The sequence below is a fragment of the Haliotis rufescens genome, unplaced genomic scaffold, assembly GCF_023055435.1.
Source record: "Haliotis rufescens isolate VD_foot unplaced genomic scaffold, xgHalRufe1.0.p SCAF_2, whole genome shotgun sequence".
Lineage (NCBI taxonomy): Eukaryota > Metazoa > Mollusca > Gastropoda > Lepetellida > Haliotidae > Haliotis > Haliotis rufescens.
The window spans coordinates 36,694,721-36,710,563 of record NW_025963890.1 but is presented as its reverse complement, the minus strand read 5'-3'; the positions used below and the strand labels follow the sequence as shown (position 1 = coordinate 36,710,563).

The following is a 15,843-nucleotide window of genomic DNA, read 5'->3' as shown; positions in this document are numbered from 1 at the left end:
CTATTGTTACATGGATCTCTGGAGAACGGATAAAGAGCAGGAAAACTTACAGTACCAAGGTATTTGTAATCGGAACACATTGAGACTGCGTGTGGGTGATGATAATGGTGATAATACCCTCGTAAAAGATTTCGCTGTTGCCAGCGCATTAGGTAACCGATTCTATATTTGGCTAGACTTTGAATTACTAGATAGTCACATGCCCTTTTATCAAGCATCCCTAGGCGATAGGTTAGAATACGAACTCACTTTTAATGACTATGGTAGAGTATTCAGAGCTGCTGAAGATGCTAGTTATTCTTTTGAAAATATCTCACTGGAGTATGATATGATAACAAATCCTGAATTAGCCAGACAAATTCGTAACCAGTATACTGGACGTTTAGCTATTTTGTACGATCGCGTGCTTCGACACCGAAAGATCATAAGGAGCAAAAAAGATACAACGTGGAATATCAATCTAAACATCCCCACGAGATTGTTGAAGGGTATTTTAATGTTTTTTGAGGACCCCTCCAATGCATTTAAAAGAAATACCGAGAAGTTCTACAATCCCGAGATTACAAAGTAGAATTGACTATAGAGGGCGTTCCTAATCAACTATATAGTCAAGGAATGCTAGCGTATCAACAATGGGATGAGATTAAACAACTCCCTTATATAAAACGAAGCCCAGAAGATAACACGGTCGCGAAAGATCTGTCTCTAAGGGATGTATCGTTGGGTGAATACCTCACCACGAAGAATGCGCTATGGCTCGACATGCGAACAACGGACGATGACCAACTACATGGTAGTGGGCAGAAAATAGAAAATGCCAGCGAGGGTGTCACTATACAGATAACGAAGCTCCAGAATCGGCTGGTAAATTAAACTTATATTTATATGTGATTATGGCTGCGCAACTTAATATACAGAATGGACGATGCGTGCAAGCGATCTATTGATAATCTTTTACCTAAAGAACTGCACTGCACTATCATCTGCGGGCAAAGGGTTGTGGAAAAACAGCTTTTATTCTATATATTTTAGAAAGTCATTATCGGAACGTTTTCGATCATATTATCATTCTGTGCCCAACTATAAGCATTAATAAAACATACTATCGAGAGTAGGTAATGAATGACGACGGGGTGTACAAAGTTGATCCGGGCGATCGTTTACAAGACTGTTTATGAGTATGTGTGAGTAAAGAATTCACCAAAAAGAAAGATATGCTTTCATATTTAGCATTCTCCGGACGGCATACTCAGCAAAGCCTTTGGGTACTTACTCAAAAATACAACACTGTCCTGAAAGATCTCAGAGAGCAGACCAAATGGGTAGCCCTGTTTCATTGCAAAGACCGAGATTCATTCGAGGAATGTCTACGTGAAAGTAATGGAGAAACCATGACACCGAAGGAATGGTATGATTGTATAACCGGGGAGGCTACGCGTCCTCGGCTTTTCTGTGCCTACCCGGTTATACAATCATACCATTCCTGAGGTGGAATGGTTTGTCCAACTTATAAACCGCTATCCATTAATCTATGTCATTTTTGGAGCTTATATTTACGCGGTATACGGGTCGCAAATATGCGCGGTATAACGAGACACGCTTTATAACAGTTGTTATCGCGGGCCGCTGCGTGGACTGCACATGCAAAAGAGGGCTGTACGTGCAGAAAGAACCGCGTGCATCGTACCGCATGGCATTGACTGTTCACAAGAGAGTATGTCTGAAGATGACGATATTTTCCTTACTCAAACTAAGTTAATTGATGAAAATTCTGCAGAAATGACAAGTTTTACAATTGCTCCCCAGGTTTTACAATTGCTCCTCAGGTTTTACAATTGCAATTGTAAAACCTGAGGAGCAACTGTAAAACCTGCTGAGTGGTCTTACTACAAAAGAAAGGTCGTCTGGGAGATGGTTACAACACCATGAAAGGAGATAAAGTCAGAAAACTGTTAGCTTCAATGTAGCATTGTAAACTCGTATTAAAAACTGATCAACCAGCTGCTTATGCAATTGCTTAGCAAAAATATAGCAACTGCTGAGCAAAATTATAGCAAATATAGGAACTGCTAAGCAAAAATAGCAAAAAATATAGCAAAAATAGCAAAAAATTCGATAAATTGAACATTAGCGGTTATTATTATGCAATAATGTGGCTTGAAATCCTCATTCTTTCGCAAAAGTTTATTATTATGGGCTGTATTGGATATGCCATATTTTATTATGTTAGACTTAAATATCTCCTTAGGTATTACATTATGGAATGTGACGAACTCATCGAACAAATGCTCAAAGAACCTGATCAACATACAGAACATGTAGATAAACATAGAGAAAGACTCGCTGCTTTGGTAGCCAGTGGAAAATGTTCCCAATATTTGGGGGAAAATTATACCATAGAAAAAATTGATAAGAAATTAAAAAACTGTACGTGCCTAACGAGTCTAGACTGGGAGCTACCATGACTAAAACAATAGGGTCGTCTATGTCACAACTATACACAGTCGTAGCTAGTACGTTTCTCCCTATCCCGGCAGAACATCGCCCGTATTTATGCGAATCTCTCGAGAAAGACCCATTCATCGGCTCCGGTGACCACCACTTTAATAACGGCTAGGAATTGTCAATTTAAACATACGTGCCCACTTAATAATAATGGAGACTCAAGTGACACCACAGATTGTGGAGATGCAACAACAAGTGAACGAGGAAATACCAGCAATTGTACAATCACAACAAGTGAATGAGGAAATACCAGCGATTGCGAAATCACAAGCCAGAGTTACTAAGAACCCCAGAAAAATCGCCGCTGGTAGAAAGGGTGCGTTAGCGAGGAAGGTGAAACTAATGCATAATTCAAATATTGAATAGTCGTCCTATTAAAATTTGGGCACTAGATGTTGTTGCTATAGCAGTGGTATGGTTGTTTTGTAAGACTGGAGAAGAGAAAACGTCAGCCTCGATTACACAACAAGAAGTTCAATTAGAGGTGAGTCCCCATATAATGCTATAAGAAGCATGACTGTCCTGTCCTTGTACACCTGTCCTTGTGTGACTGAAGCTGGGTGCCTACACATGTCCTTGTGTGACTGAAGCAAGGTGCCTACACCTGTCCTTGTGTGACTGAAGCTAGGTGCCTACACCTGTCCTAGTGTGACTGAAGCTAGGTGCCTACATCTGTCCTAGTGTGACTGAAGCTAGGTGCCTACACCTGTCCTTGTGTGACTGAAGCTAGGTGCCTACACCTGTACTAGTGTGACTGAAGCTAGGTCCCTACACATGTCCTAGTGTGACTGAAGCGTGGTGCCTACACCTGTCCTTGTATGATTGAAGCTAGGTCCCTACACATGTCCTAGTGTGACTGAAGCTAGGTGCCTACACCTGTCCTAGTATGACTGAAGCTAGGTGCCGACACCTGTCCTAGTGAGACTGAAGCTAGGTGCTTACACCTGTCCTAGTGTGACTGAAGCTAGATCCCTTCACCTGTCCTAGTATGACTGAAGCTAGGTGCCTACACCTGTCCTAGTGTAACTGAAGCTAGTAACACCTGCCCTGTTTTGATATGACCTCTTCACCCTAGGTTCGTGTAGAGAACATCCGGAATCCTGAGGACTACATGCGGAGCCTGAGGACTTCATCGAACAGATAGCACGCAAGTCAGGATGGCCTGCTGAAGGTCAGTGCCTAGGTATCTGTGTGTACTTACCAGGGAAAGAAATAAGGCCTGAGAGTCTACAAGCCGGAATATATATATAATACTGACACCCATTCAAAAGCCTGGAACTCCGAATTCTACTAGCCCGCAGTATACCTTTACACTAGGCCAGGGGGCATGGGTGGTCCAGTTGTCTGAAGCTGCAATTCGCTGTTCAGAGTTGTGTCCCTTAGGCACACCAGAAAACTATGATCATGGGCTCGTATCCTAATTCGCCCTGAATATATTTCAAGGTTTTTCAGCAACATACCCGTGCTTGTGGGTTTCACCGAAGTGGTTAACAAAACTTCGGGCTTTCCTCCCACATTAAGCTGACACACCATGATATAACTTGTTTACTGTTCAAAGTGGCCTTACATCTATAGTCTGTAAGGTAATTTAAGGTACCGACGTTATCTACAATATCTGAAAAACTATCGGACCTACTCCAGTCAAAGTTGGTATGAGATTATTAAACAGTCATACATAACTGGATATTACCTTTAAAGACAATCGGTACATGAATAAAAAATCTGTCATTTAGCTATCACTATATTTCATCAACAACCAGACCTGTTTGTCACGGATGGAACGAGCATTCATAGCAACAGCCATCTGCATAATGCTACCCCTGCGTCACAGGGCCATATGACACAGTTGAACCAATCAACTCAACTCGAAAGGGTGCACAGGAATCACGCACCCACGAATACGGTGTTAGCGTTGGGCGTCTCAACCAAGTCCAGGCCAGATTATTTTTAGGGTGACGTCGTATGATTGGAATATTGCAGAATGTGGCATTAAACAAACAAACAAACAAGCATGTCTAAGGGTACCTTTAATTCTGGACAAAATTGCGTTGGCTAATACTACTGTCCTAACATGCCTAGATGTTTAGATACATGCAGGTTGCTTAATGTCAAACTGACATGAATACAATGGCCAAAACAACCCGTGAAGATCCGGGTTAGAATACATCTTCAGCAACCCATGCTTGCCATAAGAGCTACTAGTGGGATCAAGTTGTCAGGCTCTTTTATTTGGTTGATGCATGTCATGGTATTCCAGTTGCAAAGATCATGCTCATGATGTCAATCACTGTGTTGTCTGGAATGCTGAGGGCAGTGTTAAACAAACAAACAAACAACGGGCAGACAAAGAGGAGGTCAGCTGAATGCGGATATATTGCTCTGCTGTAATTACTTTAGACCATGTATCCTGAACATCATCTTAAACACGTTGCATGTGTATACCTCACACACAGCATCATACTGTCCTGCGCTGTGTTTTGAGTTTGTCAAATGGTGCGGGTGTTGCAGGGTGCGGAGCCAGGTGTCAGCTCCATGTCCAAAATGATCCTCAACGACTGGCAGCGAGGCAAGATCCCATACTTCGTCCGGCCACCAGAGTCACAGGTAAAGTCAAGGCTGTTGGTGAATGTTCTTTTTTTTATTAGGAGTATGACAAAATATACATTAAAATTCTTTTAATTTCTTCCAATTTAAATTGTCTTACTTCTTTGAGTTTTCAATTTGTTATCAGAAGAATAAGAAGTAAAACATAGAAAGTATATAAATTTGCTCTTTCTTTCTTGTTTGTCATACATCATGTGTAGGTTTAAATTAGCAGAAATAGAAAACTCTACATTTGTATACTGTGATTATGTGATGCTCACTTCATGTTCCAGGATCACAGCAGAGCTGAGACAACAGACACACCAACACCTACACCAGAGGTCAAGGGGAAGGCCAGTAGGAAGAAGCAGCCGAAGGTGATGCAGGATCTTAAAGAGGATCCCTGTGGTGCCAACATTCAGGAGGATGGTGGGAGCAGTGCAGAGGAGGAGGACAGTGAAGGGGAGGGCAGTGTTGGAGAAGACAGTGCTGGGGAGGACAGTGATGAAGATGTGGCAGTGGATGAGACTAAAGGAGAACAGAATCAATCAAGTGAGGAATCTTGTACAGTTCTGGACAAGTCCTCCTCTCATGCTGCCAAGGACAATGTGAGGGCAGCTGGCAGGAAGAAGACACAGAGATCATTGGCAAATCGAAGGGAATCCAAAGATATGAAATCTGAATCTGGGAAGCTGGAGAAGAAGCAAGTGGGGCAGGAGCCAGCAGGGTCTGAAGTCAACAGTGTGGCCAGCGGGAAGTGGACTGTCACAGCTCTTCCAGCACAGACGAGTACTGATCGCAGGAAACCAGCTCAGACGGGTACGTACTGGTTGGATGTTGTCTTCGGGTGTACCAGAGTGTTCAGCCATCCCACTGATGGCATCCTTTGCTTGTTACATTTGCAGCTTGCATCTTGAAAGTTAACCTTCTATCCATTAGACATCAAAGATATGTCTGGTAGGTAGTTGTTTTGGAGATAAAAGTTACAAAGATAATCAGGAGAAAACTTCTGTAAGTCATCCTGGGCCATTAAGTATGAACTGTCAATTTGTTGTGTGCGGAGGTGCATCTCTTAGCTCCCAGGAGTTGAATCTACGATTCGTCTTCATTATGATCTGTGTCACTACCATGTCCATTGAACACGCCTGCATCAGTTGACATTTTTATCTGATACAATTAAGAGCAGTGTAAAACCAAACTCGTTCACTCACTCTGTTCTTGCTCTCTGATGTTTTGTCCTCTGAAATGCTGAGATGACATATTAAGGATGTGTCTTGTGTTAAGGGGAAGGCTGTCTTTACGAACTGAAGGAGACGTCAGCAGTGACTTGTGTCGACGTGGTAGACCCTGGAAAACGGGGACAGAAAAAGCAAACCAAGAAACGAAAACTTCAGGAGGAGTCTCCGCAACCAATGAACAGTAAACAGGTAAGGTCAAAGCCATACCATGTCCCCGTTACTGTGAGGTCAAGGTCATACCACGTGGACTTCACTGTGAGGTCAAGGTCATATCATGTGCACACCACTGAGGTGAAGGTCATTCCATCTGCACAGTGAAACAGATAGGCCAAGATCAGCTTTTGGTGGGGATTCCTGGGAAGAATAGGTCAATAGTCTGTCATGGTATCTAAGTTTATCTATTTCACATGTCGCTGTGTCCTCTTTTGGGATCCTCGGGGCACAATGGGTGACAATATCCTTACTAGTTTTAGATCCTGCTAAGATCAAGTGGTACTGGTTTGGATGTGTCACCTTGTTGATAGCACTGTCCACAACTGATTTTCTGCAGCACTACAGTTGTTGACTGAGTTGTTGGTTAACATGAGTTCGAGCTGCAGGGCCTTTGTCCGATTTCAGTGTTCTGATCCTTTGTTGTATGAGGTTTTGATAACCCTGATACCAACCAACTTTTGTGTTTCAGCGCCGACGTCTAGAGCGGGATTCCAGGAAACAGAAGATCGGTGTTCACTTCTACTCCAATGTAAAGAACCGTAGCTACCGGTAGAGTTGAGGACTAGAGATTCCTGTATTATTGCGGGGTGTACCATATGTATGTCAATAAAACTGGTTTTGTTATTTGTGTGTTCTGTTGATGAATGACAGGCCTGGAACATCTGCCAGCGACAATGACGGCCTGAAACATCTGCCAGCGACAATGACGGCCTGAAACATCTGCCAGCGACAATGACGGCCTGAAACATCAGCCAGCGACAATGATGGCCTGAAACATCTGCCAGCGACAATGACGGCCTGAAACATCAGCCAGCGACAATGACGGCCTGAGTATAAAGGAAACACAATAAATATAATTATGGTGGTTCTCGTGACAAGAGGGAAGATTTCAATTTTCCAGTTATTTCGAGCAGTATTCTAGCAGATTCAGCCTTTGGTGTCTACGTGTCACAACTTTTGAGGTACAATCGAGCATGCTCTTTCTTCGAAGATTTCAAAGAGCATCATACGACTCGTGCTCAAAACTAGTTTGACCTAGGTTACAATATTCAAGGCGGCTGAAGCTTTCAAAATGTTTTGTAGTTGGCCATGTGGAGAACATTTCCAAATTTGAGCATCAGTGACAAAAATAATGTCCGAAGAAAATCCCTGTTTTGACTTGTGCCATATATTCCTGTGTGTTTGTCAGGTGAACAATTGACTTGCCTTTGCATGTGTGTGTGACAGATGCCACCGGTGGAGCAGGATACACTCACATTTTCGCAAATACCTGGTATCATCAATATTTGATAGTGATTCATAAACACATGCTCATGATGAAGTCAAATAGTCGGAATGTACAATCGACTTCGCTTTTAGCAGAGATTTCTCATGAATAACGGAAATGGTTTTGTTGATTTTATTAACTTTGTTTACTAGTATATCAAAATAACAGTTAATGGTTACTCTCCAATTACATAGAAACAATGGCTCTGGTATCTAGGCCTCATAATATTCATATTGGCCTCACTGTATGGCTGAACACCTGTGAACATGCACCAATATAATTACACTGGATACTGGGGGGAATGAGGGGAGCAATATCTTGATGCAGCCATGCTGAATTCACAGGCAACGATTCTGCAGGCAATCGCATATTCATGATCCTAAAAAAGAGCGGACCTCGCATTATCGACTTAAATTACGGCCGCTATAAGTGATAACACGAGACAACAAAGCCATAGCACGGGACGAGAAAGCAAGAACACGAGACGAGAAAACGATAGCACGAGACAAGAAAGCGATAGCATGAGACGAGAAAGCGATAGCACGAGACGAGAAAGCGAAAACACGAGAAGAAAAAGCGATAGCATGAGACAAGAAAGCGATAGCATGAGACGAGAAAGCGATAGCATGAGACGAGAAAGCGAAAACACGAGACGGGGAAGCGATAGCACGAGACGAGAAAGCGATAGTACGAGACGAGAAAGCGAAAACACGAGAAGAGGAAGCCATATCATTGAACGTACTTCAATTACGACTGATAAAATGATAACATGAGACAAGAAAGCGAAAACAAGACGGGGAAGCGATAACACGAGACAAGAAAGCGATAACACGAGACGGGGAAGCGTTAGCAGGAGACAAGAAAGCGATAACAGGAGACGGGGAAGCGATAACACGAGACGGGGAAGCGAAAACACGAGACAAGAAAGTGATAACACGAGACGGGGAAGCGATAACATGAGACAAGAAAGCGATAACACGAGACGGAGAAGCGATAACACGAGACAAGAAAGCGAAACCGAGACGGGGATGCGTAACACGAGAAAAAAAAGCGATAACACGAGACGAGGAAGCGATAACAATAGACAAGAAAGCGATAACACGAGACGGGGAAGCGATTACACGAGACGGGGAAGCGATAACACGAGACAAGAAAGTGAAAACACGTGACGGGGAAGCGATAACACAAGACAGGAAAGCGATAACACAAGACAAGAAAGCGATAACACGAGACGGGGAATTGATAACACGAGACAAGAAAGCAATAACACGAGACGGGGAAGCGATAACAGGCGACGGGGAAGCGATAACACGAGACGGGGAAGCGATAACACGAGACGGGGAAGCGAAAACACGAGACAAGAAAGTGATAACACGAGACGGGGAAGCGATAACACGAGACAAGAAAGCGATAACACGAGACGGAGAAGCGATAACATGAGACAAGAAAGCGAAACCGAGACGGGGATGCGTAACACGAGAAAAAAAAGCGATAACACGAGACGGGGAAGCGATAACAATAGACAAGAAAGCGATAACACGAGACGGGGAAGCGATAACATGAGACAAGAAAGCGAAAAAAAGAGACGGGGAAGCGATAACACGAGTCAAGAAAGCGAAAACACGAGACGGGGAAGCGATAACATGAGACAAGAAATCGATAACACGAGACGGGGAAGCGATAACACGAGTCAAGAAAGCGAAAACACGAGACGGGGAAGCATTAACACGAGACAATAAATCGATAACACGAGACATGGAAGCGAAAACACGAGACATGAAAGCGAAAACACGAGACGAGAAAGCAAAAAACACGAGACGAAAAAGCGAAAACACGAGACGAGAAAGCGATGGCACACGCGAAATCGTTGTGCCTGTAACTATCGCTTTCTCGTCTCGTGTTTTCGCTTTCTCGCTGCCGTAACGTAAGTTACGGTCACCATAGTCTAACTGCGCATTAAAAATATACACCCGTTCTTGATACACCGTGCGTGGGCCTAAATTTAATCAATATCCCATGAAGAATGTAACATTAAAAGGCGACGCTAACAATATAACAACTGTCTGTATATTTCAGTTGCTTGGTAAATTATAACGTCTGGACGTGTGCCAGGATTCTTTGATCGTGGTGTGGCGCTGGTACCATGGTTGGTCTTAACCATACCCATACCCATTTGATATTCTGTGGGTGGTTGGCTGGGATGTTATGGAAATAAAATATTGTCCCAGGAATTTCTTGAAAAAAAAAATCATGCTTTAGACTTTTGAAAAATGAGAAATTGTCTGCCACAAACTTACATTGTTGCAAAGTGTTTTTCTTAACAAAATATTCAAGCTCAAAGTTGCCTCGATTATCGCGATTATCGCCATTCCATAATAATACGCCTGGGAGCATTGTCACCATAGATACCCTGTGTACAATGTATGAAGCCCCTTTTGGTCACCCCCCCCCCCCCCCCCCCCGCCGTGATACTGCTGGAATATTGTTAAAAGCGGCGTAAGACCATAATCACTCACTATACATGGAATTTCGCACGCCTTGTTGCTAGTGTTTCCTATTGACAGACTTTATATTGCCTCAGATCAGTAGCGTTTTCAAGCACAACACGAGCGTGTCGGTTACTGCTTCCTCCACACAAGTCAGTATTAATGACATCAGTCATTACCAGTTTCACAAAATGTTAGGTCGCCCAACACGATATCAACATGAAGTACTTAATGGGACGTGAATTGTTTCCAAGCGATAAGTAAGTGAGTGAGTGAGTTGGGTTTAACGCCGCTTTTAACAGTATTCCAGTTATATCGCGGCGTGTCAGCTTAATGTGGGAGGAAAGCCCGAAGTGATGCAGGTCTCAGACGTGAAACCCACGAGCTCGTGTATAGTGCTAACAAACCTAGAAACATAATCGGGGCGAACCAGGATTCGAACCTACAATCATAGATTTATGGCGTGCCCAAGGGACGCAACTCTGCACGTCCTTAGGCGACTGGGCCAACTGTGCCCTGTATGGCGCTGCATGTATAACGATTCCAAAGACATCGAATGTGACAGTCTTAAAGTGGAAATAAAGTAAACAAAAAGTGATGGCGATTTTGTTGCGAATATCAATTTACCTAGAGAAGATACATTTAGTCAATTTCAGAGAGGAAAAGCTCATGATATTCGTAGAAAGTATTTAAATGTCCAAGTGAAAGTGCTGAAATCACACGCTCAGTAATCGGCTCCCAAGACACAACTATTTGGGGGCGTGGCCTAAAGGTGACAACTGTTTTCATTGGCTGCCGCGTTTATCCATCTTGTGATTCTTAGCCGTCATACATATAGAGTTTCTGCTATTTCTGTTAATCCCACAAAAATAACTACATTGCATACACTGTTAAATGTGTGAAACGATCTTTGAACTTGACATTGTGAATAATAAAAGTAACTCTTAACAATCGATAACTAGCGTTTTATTACTAACATCCTGTTAGGGCATTAAAACACCTGCTGCCTCGGCCCTATTCCACACAATAAATGCCTGTGAATAATTTATCCCCCCAGTAAACAACTGAAGGCATCTTCAGTCTTGTTACTGAGGTGACATAAGTTTTGGACACGGTAATCAAATGGATGAGCAGACAGGCAGACCGGGCGCCGGCCCAATCGTCATGCTCGTTGAAATTGACCAGAGCATCAAATACAGAGAACCCGTTTTAACCCCAGTAAGAGGAATCCCCTCAGTGGCGGAAATTTTCGTTTGGATGCCGATTTCGCCTGTCGTTCATAATCGTCTGTTTTACGCTATTTCCGTTTCTCAAATTCAATTTTAGCCAGTAAGTATGCCCTAAAGTATTAAAATCTGCAAAGTTGCCATGTTGACTTTACTTGGCCTTTTAGAATCCAAGTATAGGATGATTTAATATGCCCGCGGCACACTTCCACATTTAAGTGAACTTACAATTGTGTCCAGTCAAGTAAAATGGTGAAGGGAATTGAAACGACTTTGATTACTACATGTTAGTCAGCCATAGACATGTATCTTCAAGTACGGGCTACATTGACGCTTTGGGTAAACGAACATGGTTGAAACAGCTGGGCAGAACCTTTCATAAAATACATCCTGCGAAAATGAGATCTACCATGGACCTGTAAATCAGTTTACTATATTCTGTGTGTGTTTCCATATGAGCAGTAAAGTTATTTACATGATAGGTTTGTGTTCGTTACATCCTTAGTAGTGATTATTGTGTGGCTTTTCAACTTTGAAATAGGATGCGGTTACTTTCTTCTTCATTGAGCGAATACAAAATACAATTTTACGCCATTTTAAAAATGAACGACTGTTGAAAAATAATGAACAAGTCGTCCTGACTGAAACTGGAATTCGAAACTGGCGTGCGTACCCATCATTGGAAAGTTTCTGGACATCAATATTCATAGCACTTGTTTCACTGCTCGGGTGAACAAATACACCCTGTGCACGTCGATGAGATGAAGTGATGGAGATCCAAGCATGGCTGGTGTTGTCTTTGATGTGATGGTGCTGTTTCTGTTGATCCCGACGTCAGCTCAAGGTGACATTATCAATTGTGTATGATCAATACCTAGCGTCGTTATTGAAGGGACACCCTGGTATGTAGGTTTTCAGACATGAACATATGCCAACACGAGTCAATAGATGTGTTTCTGCCTCGGTCTCACTACTTGGATGCTTTTATGAAACTTGAAAAATGGATCGAATACTCAATTAAACTGGCAAATCTGAAAAAAACCCACTTGGTTTAGGTCAAATAAATTAATGATCAAATAAGCTGTTTCATATTCACACACGTCCGCTACTGCTCACTCCATAAACAGTTTACCAGTTTATGATAAATCTCGGCTCTATTAATGACATGTTTATTCAAATGTTTCAGGCATAATGCCTTTTTAACAGAAAGGGATAGGTGCAACGAATATGTTTTGATGTATGTAATTGTAAGAAAAGTAGATTATTTTGAAAAGGTGACAGACACGTTTGAGAAAATGCTTTTTAAATTTGAGTCATCTGGTTGAATAATTTTTGTATCATTCTAATTCAAATCCTTTAATTCAAATAATTAAAAAAGACCACAATCTTGCTGTGCTCTGCATACTGATCCATGAAAGCTTACAAAATTGAAAGCTTACTTATAAGCATAGGAACTAGACCTTTGTATAACTTTATAAAGTATCTGTAACTATTTCAAAATAATACAGATTTAATAATACAAACTACATTTAAATTTATGCATGTTGTAATATCATACAGAATTAAGAATTGTTTTAACAATGCCACTGTTAGATATTATCTCTATAAACCCCCTACTATCTATGTTTACTATGAAGTAATGATTAAACGGATAAGAGTGATCATTTTACAACTGCAAACCCTTATTCCCCGAAGTATGGCCGTCGGGGCATACATTCTTTAGACTGCTAACATCCAAAATGTAGGACATTTTTATTATATGTTATTGAAAACAACGTGAGATGAGGTGAAATGGGGTTTATCGTCGCGTCCAAGATTATTGCACTGATGTAGCGACGTGCAAGCACATGTGTGTGTGTGGCTGCTTGTCCTAGTCCGGATTGATGCCGATTTATAGTGCTAGCCCAGTGAGATACCATGCTGCAGTTTAACATGAATACCAACCTCAGACAGTATACTGACTCCGAGCCGACCAGTCCATGTAAACAAAGGCGGTTTAACCTTTTCCATAATCATAAGATAAATGTACCAAACAACAGAGTCGACTGTACGATTTGACTTTGTGAGCATGTGTTTAAGAATCAAATTGTAATAAGTTAGAGTCATCTGGGTTTTGAAAGTTTAAATAGTATAGCTGTAGATTAGATTCTTCATATTTAAATTTTGAACCGAACGCTTCCGAGAGCATATCATGTGTGTGTGTGTGCCAGCATGTGTGTCATTGGGTGTATGTCAGTGGGTGTACATATGCGTGTGGACCCGTGAAGATCCGGAATAGAATAGGTCTTCAGCAACCTATGGTAAAAGGCGACTAACGGGATCGGATGGTCAGGCTCGGTGACGTTGATACATGTCATCGTATCCCAAATGCGTGGATCGATGCTCATGATATCAATCACTAGATTGTCTTGTCCAGACTCGATTATTTACAGACCGCCGTCATATAGCTGGAATATTGCTAAGTACGCATACTACACGTCACAGTGAATCTACATGTTTTCCCCCAACGCAAAGACATTAGCATGAGCACGTGACACCGGAAATACCATGTCAACAAATTTGTACTGAATTACGCAATTTAATCCTATTATTGCCAAATCTGCATAGAAAAAAGTGTTTATTGTATATGTGGAATTGTGTTTGTAATCTATGTTTATTATATATATAAATGTAATTAATATTGCGTAGATCAACGTGTGTGAAGTGCGGTGATCATCGTTGAGGGGAAGGACCAAGAGAAACAACAACGGTGACTGGTCAAATTGTTCCATACGTAAGAAATATCCGTCAAAAGCAACAGCTGTACCGAACGATACTACTCTTCCTGTTGTGATCATTATTTCATGTATACATATTAAAAGCTCCAATTAAAATAACACGATATTGATATATATTATTTCTGATAAAATAATAGTTTCAGATACAATTCTTCGATCATTGTATCACAAGTTTGAAACCTGGAGGATGCTTATTGGACTTTTCCGAATTGCCAGTGGACACAGACAACTTGGACATGTCGACAACTACATGAGGGAGACAACATGGACACCCGGCATTGCCTTCGCCTATTGGGTGTTCGCAGTTTTGTTTGTGACCAGCTTAATTGCAGTCAGCGGTGTCGTCATGTATTGCAATAAACGCTCTTGTGGTGCTTGCTACGAACAATTGTGGAAAACTTCTTATCTTTGCTATTCCTATACTTTCAAACAAACTTTGTAAACACATGTACAAGCGTCACATGGCACAGCACGTGCACCCCAAAACCCAAGCCCGTGACCCAGATATGTGTGTTTGTACTACCCATGTGCGGTGACATCGAGATTAATCTGAGATTGCTAAAGTTTACTAAGCAGTTGCTAAAATTTGCTAGGCATGTGCTATATTTAGCAAACTTTAGCAACTGCTTAGCAAACTTTAGCAATCTCGATCCATGACGATCGTTGGATCGCATCGCGGGTTTTGCATAAAAAAACTTAACTCTGTAGTAGCATTATTGGGGTATGAATTCGGCCCCAGTGGAGTTGTGGTAGACACCCCCATTACCTGTACCTATACTACATTCAAGGTTGGCGCACAAACGCACAGAAGTGAAAAACAGTTTGAGCACTGTAGTCTGAAAATTATTAACTCAGATGTATCATAGATGAACAACAAAGTAGGATTTAGAGTTTAGAAGAAGCATCTGAGAAGAAACACTCTTGTATTCTTTGGTGTGGCCGGTGTGGCCGGTGATGTGAGAGTCGTCCGCTCAGAGTGCCGCACAGGTGAACAGTTTTTAAAGCATCACCTCCAGCTCCATGGTCCGGACATATTCCAATTTGATACAGTTTGCAGACTGAAGTCGAAGGAAACAGCGCCTGTGATAATTGCCAAGGAAACGAAGGAAGTAAGGATGTCAGAGGACTTTATTCAAGGACACGAAGGAAGAATGGGTGTCAGAGGACTTTCCTCAGGACACGCAGGAAGTAAGGGTGACAAAGGACTTTACTCAATGACAGAAAGGAAGTAAGGGTGACAAAGGACTTTACTCAAGGACACAAAGGAAGTAAGGGTGACAAAAGACTTTACTCAATTGCACAAAGGAAGTAAGGGTGACAGAGGACTTTACTCAATGACACAAAGGAAGTAAGGGTGACAAAGGTCTTTTCTCAATGAAACAGAGGAAGTAAGGGTGTCAAAAGAATTTATTCAAGAACACAAAGGAAGTAAGGGTGTCAAAGGACTTTTCTCAGGGACACAAAGCAGGTAAGGGTGTCAGAAGACTTTATTCAAGAACACAAAGGAAGTAAGGGTGTCAGAAGGCTTTATTCAAAAACACAAAGGAA

The 15,843-nt window shown here is 42.0% G+C and overlaps 1 protein-coding gene across 1 annotated transcript; it reads left to right on the top strand.

Moving 5' to 3' along the window:
• Positions 1 to 2,899: 2,899 nt before the first annotated feature.
• Positions 2,900 to 7,163, top strand: LOC124111757 (nucleolar GTP-binding protein 2-like). The gene is made up of 6 exons (XM_046471559.2): positions 2,900 to 2,989; positions 3,581 to 3,676; positions 5,014 to 5,109; positions 5,382 to 5,907; positions 6,373 to 6,515; positions 7,009 to 7,163. Exons 3-6 carry the CDS (start codon positions 5,038 to 5,040, stop codon positions 7,090 to 7,092), a joined length of 825 nt encoding a protein of 274 aa, XP_046327515.2. The 5' UTR covers positions 2,900 to 2,989; positions 3,581 to 3,676; positions 5,014 to 5,037; the 3' UTR covers positions 7,093 to 7,163.
• Positions 7,164 to 15,843: the final 8,680 nt, after the last annotated feature.